Raw genomic sequence first — 26817 nt, forward strand, 5'->3', positions numbered from 1 at the left:
ATAAATAAATAAATTTGAAAATGTCCCTTTGGTTCAGGTGTTTGTTATCAAATCCCAAAATTGTATGGAGGTGAAAATAAACAGTGTAATGCAAGAAATGGCAAAATGAGTATTTGGTTGATAACTACACAGATTAGTAAACTTCTTATGCTATATTTTTTATGATGTTGACAGATTGTTAGGATTTTAAATGTACTGTTGTTTTGGTGTTAGTAATTTAGTAGTATTCCAGAAATAGCTTAAATGCAATAAATTTTCTGGCCTTTTTTTTTTTTTTTTTCCTCTCCCTCTAGGTATAATTATAAGATATGAACTTTACATGAGAAAATCATTTGGGAACTTTCTTACTCCTGAAATTCGTGTTTTCCAAAGCAGTGGATGGCTCAGCCCTCAACCAGTTCTGGAGTCTGCTAATGAAAATGCCTTGGCTCCACCATGGACCAGTACCACAGTCACTAATCTTGAGCCATTCACAGAATATGAATTTTATGTGCTAGCAGTAAACATGGCAGGTAGCACATCTTCAGACTGGATATCAGGACGAACAGCAGAGGCTGGTAAATAGTGGTTTAAATTTGTTCATTGAAAATTAAAGGATAAAATAAATTAGAATATATTCTTAAAGGTTTTTTTTATTATTATTAAAATGTGTTCAGTAGTAATTCAAATAGGGAAAAAATCTTGGTTTTTACTAAATAAAACAAAGGTCATTTTATCTCATAACCTAGCATGTTCAGCCAAAATATTTTCTTCAACATAATATCATATTGCTAAAGAAAGAAATCTGTCACTTAAAAATTTCAAGACTACAAGATGTAAAATCTACCAAGAAGTGTTTGAACTCTCTACTGTTTTCCCAGTTGTTATTTATATGCCCCTTAAAGGGAGAAAAAAATAAAAATAAATAAAATTGGTTTAATCACAAATATATTAACAGTTGGTGTGAATAGGAATGTTGTCAAAGAAGGTACAGGAAAGAGGTTCAAGTGAGTTCTCCTGAAATGAGGCTTTGATAATTTAGAAAGGTGGTGGGTTCTTAATTTTTATTTATTCTTTTCCAGAACTTAAAATGGTCACTTTTTTAGGAGTATAGCATTTGAAACTTTTCATATGGTTTTATACAGGCCAACTATCATAATATGAACCATTTCTTTTTGAGAAATTTTAAGAATTAGATCACAACAGCTCTTATGACCCCACTGATCAAATTTTCAAAAAAGCTTTCCATTTGACATATTATTCTGAAACAACAGATACTTATTTCAATGCTTACACCAGAAATGTATGGTTTTTAGTCTGATACAGCCTCTGTTTTGCAACTAAACATCTCAGTTACATCAATGATGCTTTTGTTTGCTAAAAGCTTGAAAATCATAGCCTGAACCTGAAAACCTGCTGGCTAAAATAATTCCTTTTTCAAAATGAGTCTTTGTGCTTATCTGTTCTTAAATACTGTATGTTATAAAAGTGTCAAATTGTATTTGGAAAGAGGTCCATTAGTGTGGTTGTTTGTACGTTAACAGAAGTGCTGTATCCTATTATTACAGAGTAATCAGGTGGGGATTTAACTGTGGTGCAAACAATCCTTTTACAGATTTAGCTATGGAAGACAAGGGAACTGTTTTGTTAGAAGTGAGAGACATGTTAATTTCAAACTGGCCTAGCAAACAAAATTGCTTTTAAGATGCTGAAGTATTGAACACTTTTTGCTTTTATCAGTTTTTTCCCAGGTTGCATGAAGTTTTTCTTCAAGAATTTTTCATTTGTATGTATTTTCTACCTGCTGCAGAGTTTAAGACTTTATTGTCAATTAGGATTTCTTTTAAGACATGGGCAGAGTTTTGTTCTCCATTCATGGACAGAGTAGAAAACAAGAGAATGATGTACTTTTTATGCACTATCAAAATAATGAGCAAATTCCAGTTAGGCTTGAAAACATAGTTAAAAAAGAATCAAATTGGAAAAGACTGCCTGAAATGGTGTTTTAAAAATACTGTGTGAAATGTGGCATTATAATTTGGGTAATTTTATATATGTTTTTGTATTAATTTGATTTCAGCCCCAGTGTTCATGCCAGCTCCTTCAGTATTCCCTCTTTCACCATATTCCCTCAATGTGTCATGGGAAAAACCTGAAGATAATTTATCAAGAGGAGAAGTGATGGGATACAGCATCAGTTTGATGACTGAGCAAAGGTTCTTGACACCGTATTCCCAGGTAGTATTTTTACAATAAGTTTTTCCTAAATTGTAATAGGAAAATTTATAAAGGCTGATGTCCTTCTTGATGTTGTAGTGAATTATTTGACTGATTTTCTGTATATTTCCTGATCTAAGTTTTTCACTCATCACTTCATCTTGACTGTTCTGTAATGTTTATACATTACTTTTAGGTTTAAAGTTTTATTCCTGAGATGACTTGTTTTCAGTGGTGGGTGAGATTCAAAATAGGGAAGAATCAGATTGATCAACAACATTTAAATTGCCTTGATCTTTGCATGGTCTGATTCTGTGTTATTGTTGTATTTGCTGATATGCTTAAAGGCATGTTGTTTGGAGGAATTTACACCTGCATTAAAAAGATAATTGTCTGGACTCCTGGATAACGGACAAGTCTTTGGATTGGGGAAACCTAAAATAGCAGAAAAATTACTTTATAATATCTAAACGTGATTTTTAAATACAGTTGTAATTTTTGAATGACTGGGTTTGGCAAACAAATACCATGGTAGTAATAGTAATCTAAAACCTTAGGAATGGGCAAAGAGTTATCATATACAATCCGAGTGTAGGAGTGGATCTGATGCTCTGATGCTGTATTTCTCACTTCACAATTGAATTTTGGCTTTCAGTGGTACCACAGATGGGCCTCAACTTGTTTGTCTATATAATGGGAATAACACTGATTACCTACCTCCTGTAGCTGTTGTAACAATATATATTTGTTTGTGAATTGCTTCTGGTCAAAGGCTTGTGAGATTTTTCATTTAAATAACCATCTGATAAAGAAGTTATAGAAAAGATAACATCTTCCCCTCTATCTAACTGATAGCTTGAAATAACATTAACATGAAACAAATTCAAATGTCTGTAGGTGTTAGTTATTCCCATTCCTTCTAATGCCTCCTAATCACGTCATTCATTCAGTGGTGGTCAGATTTCACCACTTAATAGTGTCATCGTCGTCATCTGGGTTGTAGCTGCGCAGTTAGTAGTGATAACTGCACCACCACACAGTTTTACGAGGCAATAACTTTGTTTCCTCATTTATCCACTCAGGAACTGGCTTATTACCTCATAAAACAGTGTGATGGGAAGTGTTTTCATTTAAATCCTAGCTTGTTGAGATTCTCCAAAATAATCCTCTCTCTCAATTGGTCCTTGCAAGCTTTTCCACATCTAAATGAAGGAATCTGCAAATTCAGAGACAAGTTTCTTATTAGTGAATATGTCATTGATTAATAGGAAGGAAAATATTATTAACCAACTTTTATATTTCAATCTGCTTTGCAGGTTTTGCATATAGCTGAGGCTCATGAGCTTTCCTATGTAGCAACAGGGTTAAAACCATACAGGACATACAACTTTACTATTACTCTCTGCAATCAAATCGGTTGTGTTACCAGTGATCCAGGAATGGGGCAAACCTTGGCAGCTGGTAAGGAAACAATCTGTATTAAAGTGCAAAGCTAACACACAGTTTACTAATGAATGCCATTAAGATGATCATAGTTTGATGCACAGTGACAGGGATAGGTGTTGTATTAATACTATGTGACTTGCTTAATTATTATTTGTTTATCTTGACAGATTAAAAATAAAACATTTTCAGCGAACGTTTAAGTTACATTATTACATTATGGCAACAGGATTCGTGTTCTGCTCTCTCAGTTGCAAGTTATGAATGTCTCTATATATTTGTTCACATTTATTTAAGCTGTAACTGTTCATAAGTGTTGCTGAGCCCATTCCTTCAGTTATGATGCTAAGTTGTTCATTTATTGTTCATTTTTTTAGTGTGTGTCACATTTACATAACAGAGCATGCAAAGTGTAAGTACTATGTAATGCCTTGCTTAACCCCTGAAGGGAGAGTTGCACGGTTTTTATGCATGACTAACATAGGTACATAGTATATTTGTGTGTCTAAATTGGAGGTGAGATCCACGCTTTGCATCTGTTCTTTTGAAAATGTTTATTTAACCCCTGAGATTTAAGATATTTTGTAGATGTGTGCTTAAACTTCCCTAAGAAAATGATAATTAAGAAGCTGTATATTTGTGTCTGTACACCTTAATAAATTTTCAGTTTGAGCTAATTTCAACCACATGTCAAGGATTTCAAAGATACTAACTTTCTACAAATTTAGAATAAAATAAGCATTGATACAGAACAGAGATGGAGGAAGCCTGCATTTACTTTGAAGAAAAGACTGGTATGAAATCACTTCTTAGACATCCAAGGATCAAGAGGGTTTTGAGACAGAAATTGTTATGAAAATCAGCTTCACAAGTCTTTTCATGCAATGAGGTAGTTAGTATCGATCTTTACTACTATAAGCTCAAAATGCATGGTACTTGACATGCCTGCAGACTACTTAATATTGTAGTTTTCTTTTGTATAGCCGTTTAAAACAGATTCATTACTTTCACAATATTAACATTTTCAGTTAGTAATTAGTGTTGTTATATGGATGTTGTGATGATGATCTTTGAAATTACCTCTCATGTAATTTGGTCTCCCATAGGAAAAAAAAAAAAAATCTGAAAATTTCTGATGTGCAGAATGTTTTCATTTGCTCCCTGGGCTGTATTTGAGTTGCCTGAATTCCATCAAAGCTCCTCTGCATAATCAGTGAAGAGATATAGGAGCTTCCAGACAGGGAATAAGGAGTTACCCAGAGCCAGTAAATAGCTAGGTTTATACACATGAACTGAAGTGGAATTTAAGCTATTGAGATAACACCTCTAGTATGCCCTGTGTTCTTGATCCATTTATTTAATTGCATTTCCTTTTGTTCTCAAGAGGAGATGCCTCTTGACGTGTTCCTTGATTCACCATTTAGCTTTGTGTTTCTGTGGGTAAAGATTGCTCTGTCTCTTTTCTCTCTTCCTGAATTGCTGGTGTCAAAATTTGTTTCTTCATACTGCAGCCTTATAAAATTTCAAGCTGACCATCAGAGTCTTGTACTTGTATGAGTATGACTCATACAAAATTTCAAGCTGGCCATCAGAGTCTTGTACTTGTATGAGTATGACTTTATCCATTGCACATAGCCATGCAAGGAACAAGAGTTCCAGTCTGTGCTGATAACCGTGGAAACAAATGTGACTTAAATGGCACACCTTATTACTACAAACGATCCAACTTTGCATTTATGCATTTATTAAAAGAATCAGAAACAATAGCTTAGTTATGCTTGACAGCTTGTTTATGACTATCTACTCCCTGATTGTGTTAACGTTTAGAGACCTATCACATTAAAGAAGACCGGAGAATACAGAATAGAATAACAAACACATCCTAATTTTTTAGCTATTTTGCAGCATAGCCTTTTCCTGCTTACCTTTGTAGGCCTTGAAAGCAGTCTTGTAGTGGGTTCCTTTTGTCTTTTTAAAACATGTTAAAGGAATGTCTTAAATTTTAACAAATTTAAAAGTAAAACACTTAAATTATACATGCCATTTCATCTTTCATCATTTGCATTTTTCATTTCTGGAGAAAATTAGTTAATAATCTCCAGGTTTTTGTGTGCATGTTCCATTTTGGGAAGCATAGTGAAACTGTTTTCACAGAAAATTTAAAAGAGACACTACTTATGTGATGACTGTAGATCAGAGCATGTTCGAAACTTGGAACAAACTTGGAACAAAGTTAGGAGAAGCCAGTCCCATCATTTGTAAAAATAGATGATCGAATCTTGGTCCATTAATATCCTTTGGTGTCACTAAATGATGCAAAATGAAATTAAAATTGCCTTTCTAGGACTGTTGAGGAGCTCTGTTTCGTGAAGGAATGTCTCCCTGGCACACAGACAGTCTCCCTGGCTGTGCGCCACTCCCCCTCCATGCCCTGGCATGGGGAGCTTTTTGGAGGAAGTCTCGACTGAAATGTGCTCCAGCATAATGGTCCCCTCGCACCTTAACAATCCAGGAGCTTTGAATTGTGTTCCAAGTTGGGCTACAGGTTATACTTAATTATACTAATTTTTCTCTGATGTTGAGGAGGAGAATGGAAAACCATCTCTAACCCTTCCATGTGTGGAGTATTCTGATTTATTATATGGAGCATTTATATCACTGCGTGCCTTGAGTGCCTCACTTGGCTGTAATTTTGACATGTCCAAGTGAGGTATATTAGCAAGGGGCTTGCTTTTAGAACTGCCAATGCCTAGAAGTTTCAAGTACTTCTTAAGCTTTGTTCATATCCATTAGGTTAATTTGAAGACGAGCTATGCAAAAAGACAGCCTTCAAAATCTAGCATTATTCTTTTTCTCTGGCAACATAGCACATGATAAAAATGATGGCAGAAACAATGGCATTAAATCATTATTTTTGCTCAGCATTTTTGTTTCTAGAGGTTTTGAGAGAGGACAGAAGACAAAAGAGACTTCCGCAGTCTGGAGCAGAATGTAAGGCTAAGACTGAAGAGAGCAGAAGCATCAACAAAAGTATGCTGATTTTTCAGTGAAAAGTCTTTTTGAGTAAAATTGGTTATGTTTGATTCTAGATTATTTTAACAAGTAGATCCCTTCTAATCTGATGCAATATAGGTGTTTGTACCAGGTTTATCTCATGAGTAGCTTTGCAGGAGGAGGATGAAAGAAACCTAATATCAGCCATTCATCCCTGTGTCTGTCAGACTGACAAAAAATCTCCTCCTCACTGACATGGTCACCCACTGTATTTGTAAAAGATGGTAAGAGATGACATTTGAGTCTGAAGTGTGAGGAGAGGGAGAGAATAAACAAACAAAACAGAATTCATAAGAAACAAATTATTTTATAATAAAGCTGAGTGGAAGATGTCACAAATGCATATGAAATTAGGAAAAGGAATGGGAATGAAGTGTGATGAATAAAAGAACTTGCATGGGTATACCTGATTCATGACAAGCTCCCAAGATGGTAAAGAGTGTTGGAAGGTCAGTGTTGCATGGTAGTGCAGTATTAGGATGAAAGATCAAAGCAAGTATGTCAAGATAATGGAAGAAAAGAATTAACCTGTCCCTGTTACTCAAAGAGAAGGTGACTGGACAGAAATAGAACCTCTTTTTGGTATGTCCAAGTATGAACACACAAATAGTTGGCTTTTAAAGCCTCAAATCATACTTGTATTTTCTTGATCAGTCTTTTAAGTGTTAAATTAAGAGATGCACATTCCACAGTTCGTGCATTATTTTAAATACTCTTTATGTACTGCAGTATTTTGCAGATACTATTGAAAGCCTTGGCTGATACATAAGAAAGAGGTTATTTCTAATACTTTGTTGGTAAATTTGGAATCTTATTTGAGCTTCATTTTTATATTTGCTACCATGAGAATGTCAAGTCGAAATACGTGAAAGCAGTACTAGACTGCAATTATACATTTTTCATCTTAACACCTAGAGACAAATTTTACTTTGTTCCTTTCTCCAAGTTCTTAGTTCATATTCCTGTTTATTTTTGAGAATGGCATTCAGCCTGTTCTTATCAGATCCTAGGGTATTCTTTTATTTTCAAAAGCACTTTTTGCTCTCTGCTTTTATCTCATGTAAGATTCTGAGCTGGTACCTTGAAATCAAAAGAACTACAGCAGCTGGGTACTAGTAGAAGACCTGGTTGCTTAAAAATGATTTTTTTGACAATGTGCTTGTGTTAAGTTAATAATTACATGCATTAGTCTTTGCAGCATTTACCAACACAAAAGACGAATATTTTCCAAATTTTTCAGTCAGGCAGAGAAACACCTTTTTATTCCCATCAATTTATGCTGTTTCAACAGGATGGAATTAGCCATGTGATTGCTTGGACTAGTAGAATTGCTTATCCTACCCTTCTCAGTATCAGTCAAAGTGTGCCTTAAACAATCTATACAGCTATGTTTCATTAACCACTGTGTGACTGAGCTTATTTCTTGTAATTAAGTTCGTCTTTCCTTTGCCCTTCTTCAGTTTTGTTTTTTTTTCCAACTTCATTTAAAAAGCCCCTTTTTTTTTTTTTTTAAGAGACACCAAAGTATGGCTTTGTGATTGCTACCATTTACCCCAGCACATTGTATTAGTGATCCTTTGCTTTTGATGGCAATTACAGGGTTCAGAAGCTAATTTGTAGAAGATATTCTTCCAGCACCAGCTGCATCTGGCTTCTTGGCAGACTTCTCAAGCAGTTGTATTGGTGGCTTTGGAGTTGCCTCTGGGTTTGCTGGGGTAATGATGCTGATGGGCTTTCTGGGCTGTCTTACACTCCTTGATGTCGTTTTCTTTTTGATTACCCTTTAATCTGAGTAATTTGTCCATTTTTTCCATTCATGAATAAGGTCCAGAGCAAGCCCTTTTCAAAAGCCTCAACCCATTTGACATGACAATACAGCATTTGTTTATGCCTGTCACAGACTGTTTTTCTACAAAACGCTATGCGTCAATTTTAAAATCACAAATACCCATTAAACAGGTAATTAGTAATGTATATTTTCCTTTGTTGCAGAACAGAAATATGAGGGCCATTTGCTGCTGGCCTGAAAACACAGATTGTTTTGCATGCATGTACATAAGTCTCTTCATTGTGAGTAGGACCCAAAGTGATTAAACAAGCACTCTTAATATGTTAATTTATAATTTTAATTACAACAATCTTGTATATATAGTCATTAGTGAATACTAATATAAATATTTTTCTACCTTTTTATTCATAATGCATAAACCAATCATCCAGTTACTTCTCGGCAGTTGCCTGTTTCCGTTTCATAATACAATCTTTGTTCTTAGTTATGAATGCATTTTGTTCATTCCTGTCTTGAATAATCCCTCATTAAGCTAGTCACTTTCTGCTCCATGCTAAAAAGGAAAAATTATCATGCAAATGTGGCATGCCATATTAAAAAGCACATTACCAAACACTTTTGTTGCTGTCCTTCAATTAGTTTCCCTTCTTTGAATTTAATTTCATTTGTTGTTAAACTACTGACTTGATGTATGGACTCATGAATTTGAGGCTGCTGCCAAGAATGTAGCAGAAAAAAAAAAATCAAAGCCTCTTCAGAAAGCTGCAGAGGCAAAGCTGAAATGAATTTGCTTCACCTTTGACAAGAACACTTGAACAGCATTGGAATCCTCTGATGATTCAGCTTGGCTAATTATCCAATTATTTATTTCAAGAATAAAGGCACTGTTTTACAATTAGAAAAGTGTAAAGTAATCTGAGAAATTTGGTAATAACAGATGACTTAGGTAACTTCTGAGATAAACAGTATCTGCTCAAAATTGTCTTGCCAAGTGTTCAAGCTGCAGTTAAATTGCTCTTCGAGTTTCAGGAAAATAGCAGGGACTGGAAAGTTATTTGTTTCTTCTCTCCTACTAAACACATATTATGCTTCACAAATAGCTTAGTTTGTTCTTTTCCCTCTGTGTTGAATTTGCGAGGTTTTTAAGCTATGTTTAAGTTGTACTTCTCTTGATTAAAAGCTTTTGGTTAAAAGCAATACTTTTTAATTGCCTAATGATATAAGTCAGTTCTTAGGAAAGAACCGTGCATTTAGGAGTTCATTTGCAATATAACTGAAAAATTCATTGCATGGCAGTAAAACAATTTACTGTTAATTACAAGGAGAAGAATTTGCTGTACCATGCTCACAGATTGCCATGAATCATGCAGCACTCCTAGAGATTTATAACAGATGTGTAAGTGGGATGAATTAGCAGGGTTTAATAACAGAGACACAAATCATGCAGACTTCAAGGAGCTTTAATTGATATACTAGAATGTGACGGGCATGAATCACTCAGCCATTCAACAGCACTGTAACATATGGTCAGCTCAATATGCTGCATCTTAAATCGGTTGGTGAGTCGTTGGTTGTCCCATATGGTGGAAGCAATATATTTTTCATGATTTTTAAAAAATATTGTGTATTACATCTATTTTTAAAGAAATATGAGCGTAGCATATTTGTGTTATTAAACTTTCTTTTGAATCCCATTGGGGTGGGTTTTTTCACTTCTTTTCTTTCCTTTTGTGTGTGTGTGTGTGTGTGTGTGAAGAGTTCCAAAATAGACTCTAATTACTTTTCTAAAAAAATAAAATATTGTCAGGATACTTAAGGATTATTTCTTAACTCCTTTACTATTGAAATGACTGGTGCTATTCTGAAGTGCGGGGGAAAAAAAAGATCATACCAGAAATGCTATGGCAATCTCAGGGTCCTCTGAACTTGTAGCAAAAATGAAATGGATGACCACTAGCTAGGTATGTAATTTTACTTACAAGGAAAACTCCAAAATGAAAAAAACAGGTTTTCTTTGTTTTTGCCCTCAAATTTGCTGAACATTTCTGTTTTAATTTGTATGTATGCATTCTGAATTCAAATGAACAATAGTTAAAAATTGTATACTTTGTGTTACCATTACCTTTCTGAGCTATTCAGAACGGCTGATTGAGGACTTTTGTAGAAAGGTACACAAATATCTACCTACAGTATGCTGAGTAGTACTTATTCAAACACATGTAAGCCTGTTACATTTAGCCACATGGTAAATATGTTATTTCTGGGACAAGAATCTGGCAGAGTATGAAAAATCTTTAGCAGTTGTATTAGTAAACCTGACAGACTTGAGAAAGGAGTATTGTATCCTTAGAACCGCAGCTGCCAGAATTTAATGTCAACAATTAAAATTTATTTTGATCCTTACCTAGTGTTTATTACTGTTTGTATACACAACAGACCTTACTAATACAGAGATGCACTATTAGATGGAATTACCATCTGTTCAGAGAGAAATGCTGGCATCTGTCTTGGAGTCTAAAACTAAAATGATATTATTTCAAACAAAACAGAATTAACTGCTCTTTACTTACCAACTTCATTTTTGTGTACATGTGTGTGCATGCACACATGGGAAAGGCTTATTTGTAATAACCTGTGTAGCAACATCTATATTTAGATATATGACTTCAACGTAAGCTGTATAGACCATCTGTCTTTATTGGTCTTTTTCATGCCCTCTGCTACACAATGGCATGCAGCAATCATAGGCTTTTAAATACTGTTTTAGCTTTATAATATATTAAATATGTATTATATAGCAAGACATTAAAACTACATAATTAAAATACACAAAATGTGACTTGGAATCCACCAAAAAGTATTGCGCTCATTATTTTGACAGATGTGTCTTAACAGAACGTGACTAAAAAAAATTGAATAGGTAAAATTATAGTCGATTCATCTTTCAGAAAGTAGCTACAGGTACCACAGTGACACCTTTAGGAAAATGTATAGTGTATCCTTTAGTCTTGAGTATTTTTAATTTCAGCATTTAGTACCATGCTGGGCTAGTGTTAGGATTTATTTTCAGCACTGTCTATTCCTGTGAAGAGTTTGGGTTTTTTGGTGTTTTTCTTTCTGAACTTATGTAACATATGTATAGTATTACATTGTCGTGATGCACAAGAATTCTCAAACATTAACGAGGCTCTAGTTTAAATACTAATGTTATAGCATGGATGTTACTTTGTAAAACCCTGGGTTTCTGTTCCATATATCACAAAATAATAAATTGTGTCATGCCAGTGTTTAATGCGTGTACACAGTGCATTAACTGTAACTGTAGTACATTTATTTGTGCTAGAGGAGACTTGAAAATGATTAAAAAATCAATACTTCCCTGTCAGAGAAGCAAGTGTTACGATGCATTTAAGTAGTTAATTGCATAAGCCCTATAAAAGCTTCAGGTTTGGGTACCAGAGATGCCATAATTATGGTCCAAGTAACTGCCATTTATTAATGTTAGACTTTAAAGGAAGATACAGCTATTGTCATGAGTGTTAGCTGTATGCATTTTAGAAATAATGAATTTTATCATTTCCGTTTTACCATCAGTAAGCTGAACTGGAGGGCTCAACCTCTTATGTTCACATTTAAAATGCTGACATACACCAGTTCCCTCCGAAGGTGAAGTTTTGATTGTTAAGCCATGTTTTCTATTTAAACTTGTGCATTAATACCACAATTCATTAGTGATGTGCCCTACTTATGCAGGAAAGCTTATGACCTCACGCTGCATTACTTCAATTTTGACATTGTAAATTTCTACATAGCGTGAGATACTAATTAGATTGTGAAGTCATAAATGATGCCTAAGCAGGAATTTACAGCACATAGTGTCATTGGCAGCTTCCCAGTTCCTCTACTCCCTGCTTTCTCCAAGAAGAATATTTATCAAGTTGGGGGGAAGGGAGGGAAAAGAAAGAAAAAAGGTAGCAACATGCTACAGGCAAATAGGAAAAATGAAAAATATGTTAATGATCTTGAAAATGCGCTAATGTTTAAAAGGATGTTATTAATTCATTGTAAATGAAGCAATCTCTTTTTCTCTAAAGAACTCATCCTATATACAATGATGTGCTGTGAAGTAATGTCAGATTTCAAAGACCCATATTTTAATTCAGGTTTTATTGTTCTTGAGAGGCGTTTATTGCTCGTTACTATGTCATTATGGGAACAAGTAATTTTTACAAGTTGTCATTGTATTTCACTTCCTGGGTACAAATGAAGTTTCTGTTGTTAAATCCTTTTCTTTATCACAGAGAGGAGGGGAAGGAAAAAGGCAAGATAAGATGGATATAGGTTCTATAAACAGTAAAGTGTTCTTGTACTCCTTCTCCAGACTATGCCTTTTACTGTTTCAGTGGTTGTCCATTCCTTTTCCACCTGTATGGCCATTGTGCCATTAACCAAACAGGTCTTGCTGCCCTCCAGTGGCTTACTGTACTGTATTAAAATAAATAAATAAATCTGTTTATAATACATCTATAGAGTGACCAGCTCTTATCAGAATGTTTAATGGAATATTAGCATATTGGTTTTATCAGTAGGAGGATCATTGTAATAAGATAAAGCTATCTTTTGTTGATACATTCACAGAAACAATCTTGTTTAGAGTCTTACTGTGTACCAATGATGGTGGAGAAAAGTTAGAGGGGAGCACTTTCTTGAACTGAATAATTTTCTGAACGTATGATAATATCTTATTAGGTTGTGTGTGTTCCGTGAGGGAAACATCCTGGTGGGCCTTCAGTATTGTGGATGGATAGCTGCTCTGCTCTTGTTGACTAGGATACGTTTATCTGCTGATAAAAGACTTGTGGTGTCATGTACTGTACTGCTGAGTTGTAGTAAGAGTTAATCAACCATTCAGATTCTCCTTTGTTTTTTTATTCAAATTCAGTACTGAAAGTCATACAAGTTACAGTTGAGTATGGCATGAGAGACTTACCAAGGAAGGAATACAAAAATGCTTTTTATGATGAAGTTGATTCAGATTCTAAAAGGGTATGGATTTTTTTATTTTTATTTTTTAGTTTGGATGTAATACTGGAGACATTTATCCAAAGCTTGAATAAATACACAAAGTATTTCTTGTGACGCTGAGAGTAAGTTCCTATAAAGTTTAGTATTTTTTTTCTAAAGCTTCTGTGGATATCTGTTTATCCTTAAAAGGGCCAGGATTGAAGTGGGATGTTTTGCAATAATTGTTATGCATAATAAATAATTTCCCAAGTATGCACTGTAATTCCTAAATATTTTTTTTAATGCACAGCTCCAAGAAAACTTGCTGCCCCTCGTGTTGAAGGAATAAACAGCACAATGGTAAAGATAATCTGGAGTGAACCTGAAGAACTTAATGGACCTTCTCCCATCTACCAGGTGGAAAGGATGGATTCATCTTTAGCTACATTGAGTGCAGAAGTAACGAAAGGAATCCGTTTCCCAGGAAATGGATATTACAGATTTGCTAGTTCCACTCTTCCTGCCAATACTTACTTTACAGGTAAATGAATTTAAACGACTTACAAAATATACCAGTTATACTCTACATTTGTTTAACCATTTAATATCATATTCCACTTTATTTTTATGGTAAAATCTGTGGGTTTTAATTTGTGAGCATAATGTGATTGTTACTGATATATGGCCTATTTTGATTCTCACATAAAAAGCCTATGGAAAACTTTATTGGACATGTGGAATTTCTGTTCCCTTGGCTTTGGGCATACAGATGTACACAAAGGTGAATGTTGCTGCATATTTGACTAGTTTCCTAGTGGTAAATATAAAATGGATTTTATTTATTCCTATGGGATATAAACTTCTCAATGAATTTGCTGTGAGTACTATGGCATGTTTTCTTTGATATCTGCTTGAGAATTCTTGAGATTGCATGAGTGTTCAGAAAGTGCTCTTTTCCATGTTCAGAGCATTTGTGTTGTTCTAATAGCTTTGTCAGAGAGAGAAAAAAGGCTGCCAATCTGACAGAAATATGCTGGGTATTATCACCTCTCTTTTTGATTATGCATTTAGTTTGGAGCTGGGAGTTTTTCAGATCTAAGCATACCTATATTCTGTGATTCTCAGATTTTGCTGATGTCTTAATGTTGAGGATAAAGCAAAGATATAGATAATACAGGTTTTGGGAAAATATCTAGGTGAACCTAATTGCATGTTTGAGATGTTACAGAGGTCTGTCGGTGAAATATTACATTGGTGTGAATAGAACATGAGCTTTTAAAAGTACAAGAAGAAATCAGCTGAAGATAAAAAAAAGAAAAAAAGTGTGTAGAAGATATATATATCAACTCATGAGACTTACAGCAGCAATGGAAAATCTAAAAGGAATCTAGGTACGAGTGACAGCAAGTGTTAGATGGCATGCTGATGGTGCAAAGGACACACTACACTGTAATGCAACTTAACCTCGTACTGAGAGCCTTTTTTGTTAAGAGTTAAGGCTGCAAAAAACATGCAGTGTTGTTGACACCTGAAAGAAGTCCAAAGGTTTGAAGAGGACTCAGTAGCTGATGTGTCTTGTCTTCTGGGGCACCACAGCAAGAATATTTGAGCACACATCTTGCTGCTTGCATGTGTGTCTGTTCGTGTGTGAGAATTCAGTTTTTATATAAAACACAAATCACCTTCTCCATCTCTCTATGATGACCCATTGAATGTGATGTTAAAAAAAAAGTTGATCATTTTTTTTCTTGCTAGGTGCTTACTTGATTTGTAGTGAAGCAATAATAACAAGTGATAATGTGTTAGTTAAATATTTACACTGTGTTGACTTGCAAAACCTGTGTCTGTGCAGGAATCTGTAGAAACAACTGCTGGGCTTCCTTCCTCAGACAAATCACTCAATAGCTTTCCTTACATCAAAGTTTGCAGCCTTTATTTTTTTTTTTTTATTTTTTTTTGCCTGTTATCGTTTGTGGTGATCTAAGGATCAACTAAGCTGCAATTTTTCTCAGTGGAGCTCCAGTCAGCCCCATCACTCCAATATGGGTATCACAAAATTTCCTGCTTCTCATCAGAAGTCTGGGAGTGCTGGGGAAGAGGGTGATGCACTATTTGGATTTTTAACATGCCTGTTTATTTGTGATCAAAAAAGCCCAAACACAAACTACTTGCGCATGATTCAGTCTGGTGTTCTGTTATATTGTACAAACAGAAACTGCAAACAAGGTTTCTTGAGATGGTGATTTGAGAGAGTTTGGACAGATGGGTTCAAAGAAGATGTTAGAATAAAGCTCCCTTCATATTGGTGCATGATGGCTGATAATACTGTATGAATAAATACAATTTATTATCTCTTTGGATTGTGATCTTTCTATTAGATCAGCTATTAGACAGAGTATCTGGAGATGAGCTAGAACCGAAACAAGCTAGGCAATTTGTCCAGACATCTGCTGGTAATGACTGACAATCAAGTTAAATCAGTGTGTTTGGTACCTCGAAATGTGTAATTTATATGCTTGACATCTCAAAGTTTATGAGAAATGAAAATCTCTTTTTTCTAAGTAGTCACTAGTCCTTCCAAAACATGGAAGGAAAACTGTAAAAAACAAACAAACCAACCAAAGAAAAACAGAAGGGTTTGGAATAAAAGGTGCTTACAGGAATGAAAATTGTTCTTTGCACTTGTTTAGTTTTTGAGGCCCTCTCTCTTTACCCATCTCTGAGAACAGGCAGTTGGCAATTGTACTTTATAGATGGAATGGCTTTAGTGTGCATGCAGCTGTGTACATTTTTGACACAAAAGTGTGCCAGCCTGTATATGTCAGTCAGCAGATAGATACTTCTTGGTCCGTGTGTGATCACCCACTGCTAATCCAGAAAAAGATAGATCAGTTTATTCATTGCTGATAAATGCGGTTGTCCTCAGTACCTTCCCAGCTGGTCTTACACTCCAAGGTGCAAGTAATAGGTGCAGATGTATTATCTGGGAATTACTCCAAATTCATATTAAAAAAAAAAAAAAGTTAGGCAGTAAACACTGGCTATGCTAAGCAGCATCTTTCTGTCTGTCACAAAGCCTCCACCTGCAAAGATGTGCTGTGAGTATATATTACATGAGAGGAAGTCAGGTAAAGAAAAGGTTTGCTTTTGCCAGGACCATCCATACGCAACTTCATTGTTCTTCAAACTGTAAAGAAATTTTAGCCATCTGTAATGTCATTTCACTGAAGACGCAGACTTTAACACTATTTGTATCACTTGAAGTTCTTAGAGACAGCAGCACTCATTGATCTAGAAAAATGCCACCAGACAAAGGAACTGTTATCGTTCTTATTTTAGCTAAGGAGCTAATCCGTCCCCCATCACTCTGAAGACTGGGGTATTCGGGTGTTATCTTTGTATCTTCCCCATGAGACAGCAAAGTGCTATCATTCTGATTTTATAGATGAGGATCTGAAGTGTGCAGAGCAAGGCCCAGATTCCAGTGCATAGTTGGGAACTACAATCCATTGCTTTTAATTGAAACTTGATTGCCTCTCTGAATATGGGCCCAAGTGGACCACTCGGGTCCTGCAGGAAGTCAATAGTAGAAAAGAGATTTAAATCAAGGTTTCCAAAATCTTTAGTTTGTGCCCTAAACATGGGGCCTGATTTCCTTTCAGCCAAAGTTATTTAATCATCAGTGATTAATAAAGTGCCTTGCATTTTTTGTCTGCCAGATCATGTATAAGACAATTACAAGAAGGACAAAACGGGAGGAGAAAATACATCAATTGTCCGTGTCTGTGAGAATACCATATTTCTGTATTAACACACACTATTTCTCTTTGTAAAAGAGGAAATTGTAGATGCCTTTTTTTTTTTGTTTGTTTTTCCCCAATGTAAATTTGCTGGAAGCAACATGGCTAACATGCATGCTTTATCCGAAGAATTTCACCAATTCTGAAATCTGAACCTTTTGTTTAAATTCAATATAATAACACAAAAAAGGGAAACCTGACTTCACTCTCAGCATTTAGAAGCTGGCTGAAGTGAAAGGATTACACTTTCAAAACACCTTGCTGGAGGAATTCAATTATTTGGGTTATTCCTTTAGGTTCCATTTTCAGAAGGGGAAATCACAGAATCACGGAATTGTAGCGGTTGGAAGGGACCTCAAAAGATCATCGGGTCCAATCCCCCTGCCAAAGTAGGTTCCTTGGAGCAGGCTGCCCAGGTAGGCATCCAGATGGGCCTTGAATATCTCCAGAGAAGGAGACTTCACGACCTCCCTGGGCAGCCTGTTCCAGTACTCCATCACACTCACCGTGAAGAAGTTATTTCTCATGTTGGTGCGGAACTTCCTGCGCTCCATCTTGTGGCCGTTACCCCTTTTCCTGTCCCCACAAACCACTGAGAAGAGGTTGGCCAAATCCCTCTGTCTCCCACACTTCAGGTATTTATATACATTGATGAGATCCCCTCTCAGTCTTCTTTTCTCAAGGCTGAACAGACCCAGGTGTTTCAGTCTTTCTTCATAGGGAAGATGCTCCAGGCCCCGTACCATCTTTGTGGACCTCTGCTGGACTCTTTCCAGGAGATCCCTGTCTTTTTTGTACCGGGGAGCCCAGAACTGGACACAGTACTCCAGGTGTGGCTTGACCAGGGCTGAGTAGAGGGGGAGGATCACCTCCCTTGACCTGCTGGGCACACTCCTTTTAATGCACGCCAGGATCCCATTGGCCTTCTTGGCCACCAGGGCACACTGCTGGCTCATGGTCAACCTGTCGTCCACCAGGACCCCCAGGTCGTTCTCCTCAGAGCTCCTCTCCAGCAGGTCATCCCCCAGCCTATACTGATACGTCCGGTTGTTCCTTCGCAGGTGCAGGACTCTACACTTGCTCTTATTAAACCTCATTTGGTTTCTTCCTGCCCATCTCTCCAGCCTGTCCAGGTCTCGCTGAATGGCAGCACAGCCTTCTGGCGTGTCAGCCACTCCTCCCAGCTTTGTGTCATCGGCATACTTGCTGAGGGCAGACACTGTTCCCTCATCAAGGTCATCGATGAAGATGTTGAACAAGACCGGACCCAGCACCGACCCCTGGGGAACACCGCTAGTCACAGGTCTCCAGCCGGACTCTGTGCTGCCGATCACCACCCTAAATGAAGTCCATTTACACACTAAAAAGTTCACATTCTACTTAACGCCAGACTTTATACTTAAAAAGCCCTTTAGAAATGGCTAGAAGGTTTTACAACTTTGTTATTTTGTGTGGCCTGCTTTAGCACTACAGCTGGTATGATGCAGCTGTCTAAATGCTGCAGGAGCATTGTTCTGTTTGTCTCACTGATTCTCTAATGGGAAAGGGAAGCACTGTATATTTTATAGATGGTGTAGAAAGGCATCTGAAAGAATTGTAAAAAGTAGATTTTTTGATTATCATTTAAATTCAACTTACACTTGTATTATTTCTTTAATGACTGAGTCTAATGTATAAGTCCAGAAAACCCTGAGGGTGAAGGTAATGAGCATGGTGTTTTGTTAACCTAGCTTTCGTTGCTAACAACTGGATGAGTTGTAGAATAGTTTTCTGTGCAGCAAAGTTAGGGTCTTCATCAGCTTTCAAGTGGAGGTGTACCAAGGCTCACAGTAAGATCCACTGAGATTGTCAAACACAATCCATGGAAAGCAGTATGCAGAACTGCTGAAGTACATATGTCTCTGTGTGAATATCAGCAACTAGCCAACGGGTATATTTATGAAAAGAGTTCTTCCTCTCAATTACCTTTTGGTCTTTGGTTGAGGGTCAGGACTTGAGGTGCATGAATGGATTAAAAAAAAAAAAGTGTATGAAAGATGACCTGTGTAAATGAGTCCTACTTAGGATCATTGGTTCTAATTTGAGGCACTACCTTCTTGTTCAGATTTCATAACACATAAATATCTCCTAGAGAGTATGCTACTTCACCTTTTTGTTTAATGGAAAGCAGGAGGATTGCATTTTTCTTTGAAAACATGACTCCTTGAGAAAGCACATGTGCACCCTATTGAATATATTGGCATATACTTTGCATTCTTACAGAAACACTGCCACTGTTTTTTCAGATTTTGTAGATAATCCTGTCAAAAAAGCTGCCATAGTATACCAGTATACTAGTATACTTTAGCAAGTATACTAGATTAAGCTCCAAAGTACAGATTAAAAGGAAGAACATTTAGTTTCCAGAATTTATTGAGCAAGTAGATGACAGACTACTTAGTTGTTTTAAAGCCATGTAACTTCTGTGCCCAAAAAGCACCTTAACTTAATGTTGCAAATGTATCCCAGATATTCTGGGTTCAAACAACATCTGAGTTAGGAATTTCAGGACTACAACTTAGTTGTCTAAAGTACAACCATGGATTGCATGTAGCTCTTTTTGAATATTTCCTCTGATTGAACCTTTGCAAGGGAGAAAGTCTGTGGTAGAACTGATGGAATAGGGCCTGTTTTAGTTAGAAAGGATGGAAATTGCTAACAGTTGGACACATGACTGAGAAAGCTCCTTGGAATCCATGTTACAGAAGTAGCTGGTCTCCTTGAAGACAAACTCAATGCATTTGTGGTTTGTATGTGAAGTCTCATCACTCTATAAGGAGTGAATCAGTTGCTACAAAAGAAAGAAGCACCTTCTGTATTTTGGAATTATTTCCTTTTAAAAAGCCTATTAGTTCTGTTTGTTCCTTTTGGAACAAGGAGGATTTACAAATTGTACTTGGTTTCAGCCTTGTGAGTGTTTAAATTTCCTTCTGAAGGAAAAAGCTTAGGAATTTCAGTAGAGGAATGCAGTTTAAGATCTCATAGGTAGGGCTCAGTGTCATCTGCAGGAAATGGACAAGACAGAACAAGAGAATATGGGAAGTTAAATGAGATCCTTTGGTTTCAGGCACAAGCCTGTGAACAATTGGAAATTATTTATTAGTGAGAAATATGCCAGTACTTGTGCCCATATCTCTGTGCTCATGATACTGTCCACTAAATACTCATCATATCCCATGTGCACCTGTATAATTTGATGAAAGAGGGAATACAGTATCCTCCCAGTTGGACTCTGCTTTGGCTCAAAAATCACATGTAACTTCTGCTCAGTAGCAATCAATAACTGAACAACCAAGTTTGTATTTAAGTTGTGATGTGCAGCTACAAGCTGTGGATGATACCGTCTATAGAAATCACAGAGTAGAAAGATGGATGTGTGGAAGACTATGTTCATCCTGACCTCTCAAAATCAGGCTACATTTCAAATATAACATTGAACATAAATTGACAATTTTGTGGCATTGTAGTGGGTTTTGTAAATAATATTGCATATTCTTTCTAAGAAGTGGAAATAAACAAATCCTCCAAGCATACTTCATGCATTGCTTGAAGTATAATCAGCTTGATTTCAGGAGTTATAGTTGTACATCTATGTGCATCATTTATTTACTGATAAAATATTTTTTTTCTTGGTGGGTGAAAGATTCATTGTGCTTTTTAAAAACTGTTGAATCAGATAGCATTATTTTAACATTATTGCTCTTGTATGCTACTTCAACAGAAAGGAAGTTATTCACATAATAATAATCAAAATGCAGTCCACTCTGAAGAACCTTTGTGTTGGGCCTTGCTTTGAATCCAAGTTTTCTGAACTAGAATACTATATTTAAAAACAAGATTGTCTTGCCTGCGATATGAATTCTTTGCCAACCTCTATGTGATGCAAATTCAGCTCTGTAATGATTAGGAAATAACTGTTTGAGGTAAGATGTTCATATATTCAGCATTACAAGTAGAGTCTTTTACAATGACATTTTTAGTGTCTTGAAGTCGCCTTAAAAATGTGTATTTTTTTTAAATACACCTGTGCTAGTGTTTTTACTGCCAGTTTCTGAGTCAGATACACACACATTCCTCAGAGTGGAGAATCTTTCCAGAAACAGTGTTTCTTAATACTCATTGCCATGGAACATTGCAAAAGCATCGTTTACATTAGATCTGAGCAAAAGTGTTGAGAATGGCTGTGGTCATTCAGTGTTTGGTCTCCACGTAGCTCTTCATCAGTGAACTCTCCAATAATGTAAAATGAATTCCACTCCATATAATCTTGAGCAAGCACTTCATAGTTAGTGGAAGACCCAGATATTTTCATTAGCATATGGAGCTAAATAAGCAGGCCTTTTCCAGCATCTCAAAAGCAGCTTATGGAACGCATTATGACTGAAGACCAAGAAAATGAACATGATTGCATGTCTAAGAACAATATAAGAGGAAAGGCTAAATAAATTAAGGTTTAGAAAAATAAAGACTAAAAGGAGACATAATAGTGGTCTTAAAGGATGTAAAAATATGTAGTTAAAAGAAGAGAATGAACTTTTCTCCCTGTCTATTGTGAATAAAGGAGCAATATACTCATAAGGCACTTAAAATATAGCAAGAGAGTATTGTTTTCTCAAAACATTTTTTTTTTCTGAAAGACTTTGGCTAGTAAAGGAATAGATCATCGTGAGAAAAAAAAAAAAAAAAAAAAAGGAAGCTCTGGTATTGGAGATTTTAAAGAACAGTTGGATGAGCATCTCCCAGGAACAACGTAGGTAAAATTCTGCTTTGGAGTAAATGGGCTGATTTTGTGACCTCTAAGAATGTTTTTCCAACATATATCACATTACAAACTCGGATTAACCTAGTGAAACTGTGAATGATGTTCAGTTTCACGATTCCTACCAGCCATTTCTCCAGCCTGTCAGGATTCCTCTTATTTGCATCATGTCAACTGTAGCCCTCAATTTTTTGTCATGTGCAAACTTTTTTGAGAGTACAGTCCTTCCAATTCCCCAGGCTTCCTTTTTAACAAATAAAGCTGTTAAACAGAACTGGTCTCAGGGCCACTCTCTCAGAAATGCTGCCCTTTGGACTTTGTGCTACTTGTCACAGGCCTTTGAGTCCTGCTGTTCAGTCTGCTTTTTTTACCCATATTTATAGTCCACCTATAATCTATCTATTTCTCTGGCCTGATGGAAGGATACTGTGAGAAACCATGTTGAAAACCTTGCTAAAACCAAGGTGTGCTCTCCCCTTTGGCTACTGAGCCAGTCCTTTCATCACAGAAGGCAATCAGGCTGGTCAGGCACAATTTGTCCTGTAAATTGTTGGTTTTTCCCAGTTATCCATGTCCTTTGTGTGCCTGAATATGACCTCCATGAAGATTTGCTACATGGTGTTCCTGGGGACAAAGGTTAAGCTGACCATAGCCTGTGGTTTCCCAAATCTGTCGGCACAACTTTGCAGAAAATGCTATTAAATTTGTTTGATTCAGTCTCACCCTAAAAAAAAATGAAGAGAACTAGAAAAGAAAGAGAGAAATTGACCTTTTCCTTAGTTTGGCTTTGTGTATTCTTTGTTTCTCTGCTGGCATTTTTTCCTTACATAGTGAGCCTTTTAAAAAACATCCTTTTTTATTTCATTATATTGAACTGAAGAAAGTAAACAAGATTTTCTGAGGGGAACACTATTACAAAAGAAATTCTTATACCAAGCTGTCAAATACTGAGATAGAAAGTATAGAGAACACTGTGTTAGCTGGTTTGGGGAACACTCTTTATATCTCAAGGAACTTTTGATAATGCCTCTCATTTTTTAGACTGTTTTATTAAATCATGCACTAAAGAGCTCTTGGAACAAGAATTTTACTGCTTTCTTTTTGTCTAGGTTGCTGCCCCAGGACTTCTCCTTAGACCTTCTTTTAATTTTTATGCCACATTCTTACATTTTCTCCTCTTGTCTTCACAAAAGGACAGTTTGAACTCATGTCTTCATCTTCAGCGAGAGAAAGTAAGATAAAGGTCCTCTATATAACCGTGAAGTGGCTGGCTTCAGTAAGAAGGGGAGCCATCTTTTTTTTTTTTTTTTCTGCCTGAGAACTGTTTGCAAAGACATTTTATCTAGGATTTAGTTCTAGAACTTCATGTGAATTCACAGTTTCATCTTGAAAAACATTCCTTTCTTCCTTCCTTCTGCATCCCAAGAAGACTAAAGATAGGGAGAAAGAAGAGCTGCATCTGGAGAAAAAAGGAGTGACCCAGCACAACAAAGGAACTGTGCTGCTTTATGAACAAAACATCTTAAAACATTTTCTAACGTGCACAACAGGGACTTAGGCAGCAAATAAGCCAAGCTGATGCTGACCTTGCCAGTGTCACAGGTGTAATATTTTCACTAAGATGAACTGGTTTTGTTAGGCATGGACATACTTTCTATCAGTATCAAGTATCTGCTTTTTCCATCTTTTTATTGTAAGAAAGACTTATTATAGCCACTAGAGGAAAAAAAAAGTCTCCCCTTTTGTATGATTTGTATGATTTCTCATATTTACCTTTTGCAGTTTAACAGATCAGCTATGCAGCACAAGCTTTGGCATACAATTGCATTTATTTTTATTTTTATTTTTTTGCATGTTTTAGGCTTTAGTGCTAAAGCATGTTTTTGCTGGTGTTGTGTGACATTCTGCACTGTGTGGTTAAAAACAGATTCTTCTGCTTGTGTGCATGAACTTTAAGGGCGTGTAGTAGTCCCAACTATAGAAGTTGTAAAAGCAGAATTTTCTGCTCTTATATTGAGCTTCCCGAGGAAAAAAAAAACTTTGCCAGACTAGATCATTGTTTCAGCCCTTTGTACAAAATCAGTTACAGAATTGGGTCTTTTTCGATTATCCTAAACATGTCACATGACCTATACTCCATAAAACAGTTCTTCCCCTTTTGTCACAACTCTAGTTGTGTTTCTGTTCATTGTGTGCAAACATGATTCTCTATTTTGAGATGTAGTGGTCCTTCTCTCTGCAGGTGACAAATCCAAGAATTAGCATAAGAAAAGCTTTTTATCAATTATTTCGAAGCACATATGTTCAGTCAATAGTAATAAGAATAGTTACCAAGTTTGTATTTTTTTATAAGCTAATCTGTGAGTGTTACCATTTATATACCAAGCTATGTTATACAAGATTAATTTCCACAAATGAAGCACATCTATATATTTGGTGTTTCTTTTTCTTGCTCATCTCCAAACAAAATACCAATACTATGTGATGTAGGAACTCTGTATAGGTGTCTGCACAAAGAATACTCGTTGAATTTAATGATAGTTACTGTGGAATTTTTGTTGTTGTTGTTGTTTTATCATCTAGTCTGCCCTTTGTTCAGTAAGAATGGAGTTCTTACACATTGGTTCACTTTGCAGAAGAAGTCAAAGGTGGGATTATATTCTGTGTTTACAAGGGCGAAGAAGGGGAGGAGAGAGTTCAAGGAGACTTTTCATTCTTTCTGCCTCCTCTATGTGCAGCACAGATAGTGGTTGTCTTCATGTATGTATCTGAAAATAAACAATTATGGAAGCGCTGTGTTTTGCTTCAGGCATAACATCTTCTGGGATCCCTTTTGTGTCCTCTGTGCAGTGTGCCCCTAAGAAATGGTGCAAGATGGAGGAACTTGATGAGAGAAAGATTTGGGAAAATAAGTGTTCCTGAAAATAACAAACATAAACAATAAAGCTAGAAGGTAGGAACAGCACAAATGCAGGAATTTTATTAAAAAGTGCCACGCATCTCCTGGAAGTTTTGAATGCGAGAGATTCATGTACAATGTGTTAAATGGACACTTATTTCATTTAGCTAGGACTATATAGTTAAAGCACGGACTGAAATTGTACAGATCAAAGAAGGAACTTGAAGCTGGCTTGAATATAGAAAATGGCAATACAGTGGATGTTCATCTTTTACAGAAAATAAATAAAAGCTTCTGGAAATTCTCCATCTCAAATATCTGATGGAATAGAGACAGGCATTTCCAATGCTTTTCATTCACTGGTGCAATTGCAGGTCTTCCACACTACTGCTTCAATACTTTGTAAGATTTTTGTGGGATACTTATATGCTATTATAGTTGGACTTGTAACCCAAATTATTTTTGAAAAGGGGACTTGATAAATATTCTTGTATCTTAAATGTTAAACAAGCATCAAATTTCTGATGTATTTTATTTCTAAAGTCTTATGGTTTTGTTTGTGGTAGGGTCAGAAGGCAGTAATGACACTTGGTCAAGACTTTAGTCTAGATAATAATGATAAATCCTCTTCATTTTGTGTTTTTAGTGGTACAGTTATACTACATCTGTTTGGAAAATATTGCCTAGTCCAAGGTGGGATGGCAGGAATTCTATTTTGAAGAGAGAGGTGGCTCTGCCTTCAAAGTTCTATAATTCCAAGTGATAGATAAATCTTGTCCAATTTCTTCTCCATCCTTTAATGTGCAATAAGATTGAAGAAAATGTTTCTTAGCAATTTTAAGAAAGGCTTCTGTATACAGATAAAATGGCCCTAACTTACAGGAGGATACTCAGAGTGATGTGAAGGGATGCAGTATAACAAGCTCTTGTATGTATTGGGTTATTTATTTTTAAGGAGTTGTTTGTGGACAGGCACAGGAAGAATGCTATCTGCTCTTCCTATTCTTGCATCCTATGGGAAGTATTCAACAAGGGTGAAGCAAGGAGAGGTCTAGTACTATATTGGCTGGTGAGATAATTCATGTGAAATGAATGCTTTCTGGTTCATGTTTGGCCTTTATTAGTTTATTTCTGTAAAGCATTATTTTATCTCATGACTTGAGACATTGCATTTGACTGATATTAAGCTTTTAAATTATGCCTGCTTTTAAGATATGAATTCTTTCCCATACTGTGTTTTTAAATGGTGAAGAAGCAACTACTGAATTATGTATTGACTAAACGTGTGTGAAAAGTCATGCATTGATTATGATTGCGTTGTGGACTTGATCGGGAAATTTTCATAATAACAATATGAGGAAGTTTTTCACCTTCTAATTGATTTCCAGGGTGATTAAATTAAGACCTCCTCTAAGTATGACTGTCCTTATCAATTACTGGCAGAATAGAGACATTAAAGGATTAAAAATTTACGTGTGTTGAAATTCAGTACTTAAGGTCTAATATCAACCAGATCATAGAGTGAGTAATGCCATTATGACAAAAGTATCATTCAGGATTCGACTATGGTAATTTGGAGGGAAAAAAAAGGATGTCTGCATTAGTATATATACATGAAAAAATAAGATTGTGAAATGAAGCACCTAGAACTTAGGAAATGTAGTTTAAATAAGCTGCACAAACTTAATTCAGCCTTTTTATTTTTGTGTTATGATTGCATGTAATCATTTGGTTATAAACTAGTTCTTCCATAGGTTTGGTGTATGGTTTTGACAAGATATTTCTTTTTAAAGATTCTTACAGGTCTGTATATGGTTTGATATCTGTCCAACTG

At 36.0% G+C, this 26817-nt stretch overlaps 1 protein-coding gene across 1 annotated transcript in view; it reads left to right on the top strand.

Annotated features, from left to right (window-relative positions):
• Nucleotides 1–26817, top strand: part of USH2A (usherin) — a 422856-nt gene that overhangs the window by 111824 nt on the left and 284215 nt on the right. The window contains 4 exon segments of the mRNA XM_050709829.1: nt 294–557; nt 2060–2217; nt 3513–3657; nt 13797–14027. Coding sequence (XP_050565786.1) covers nt 294–557; nt 2060–2217; nt 3513–3657; nt 13797–14027 — 798 coding nt within the window.

Source organism: Cygnus atratus, chromosome 3, assembly GCF_013377495.2.
Source record: "Cygnus atratus isolate AKBS03 ecotype Queensland, Australia chromosome 3, CAtr_DNAZoo_HiC_assembly, whole genome shotgun sequence".
In the NCBI taxonomy this organism is placed as follows: Eukaryota; Metazoa; Chordata; class Aves; order Anseriformes; family Anatidae; genus Cygnus; species Cygnus atratus.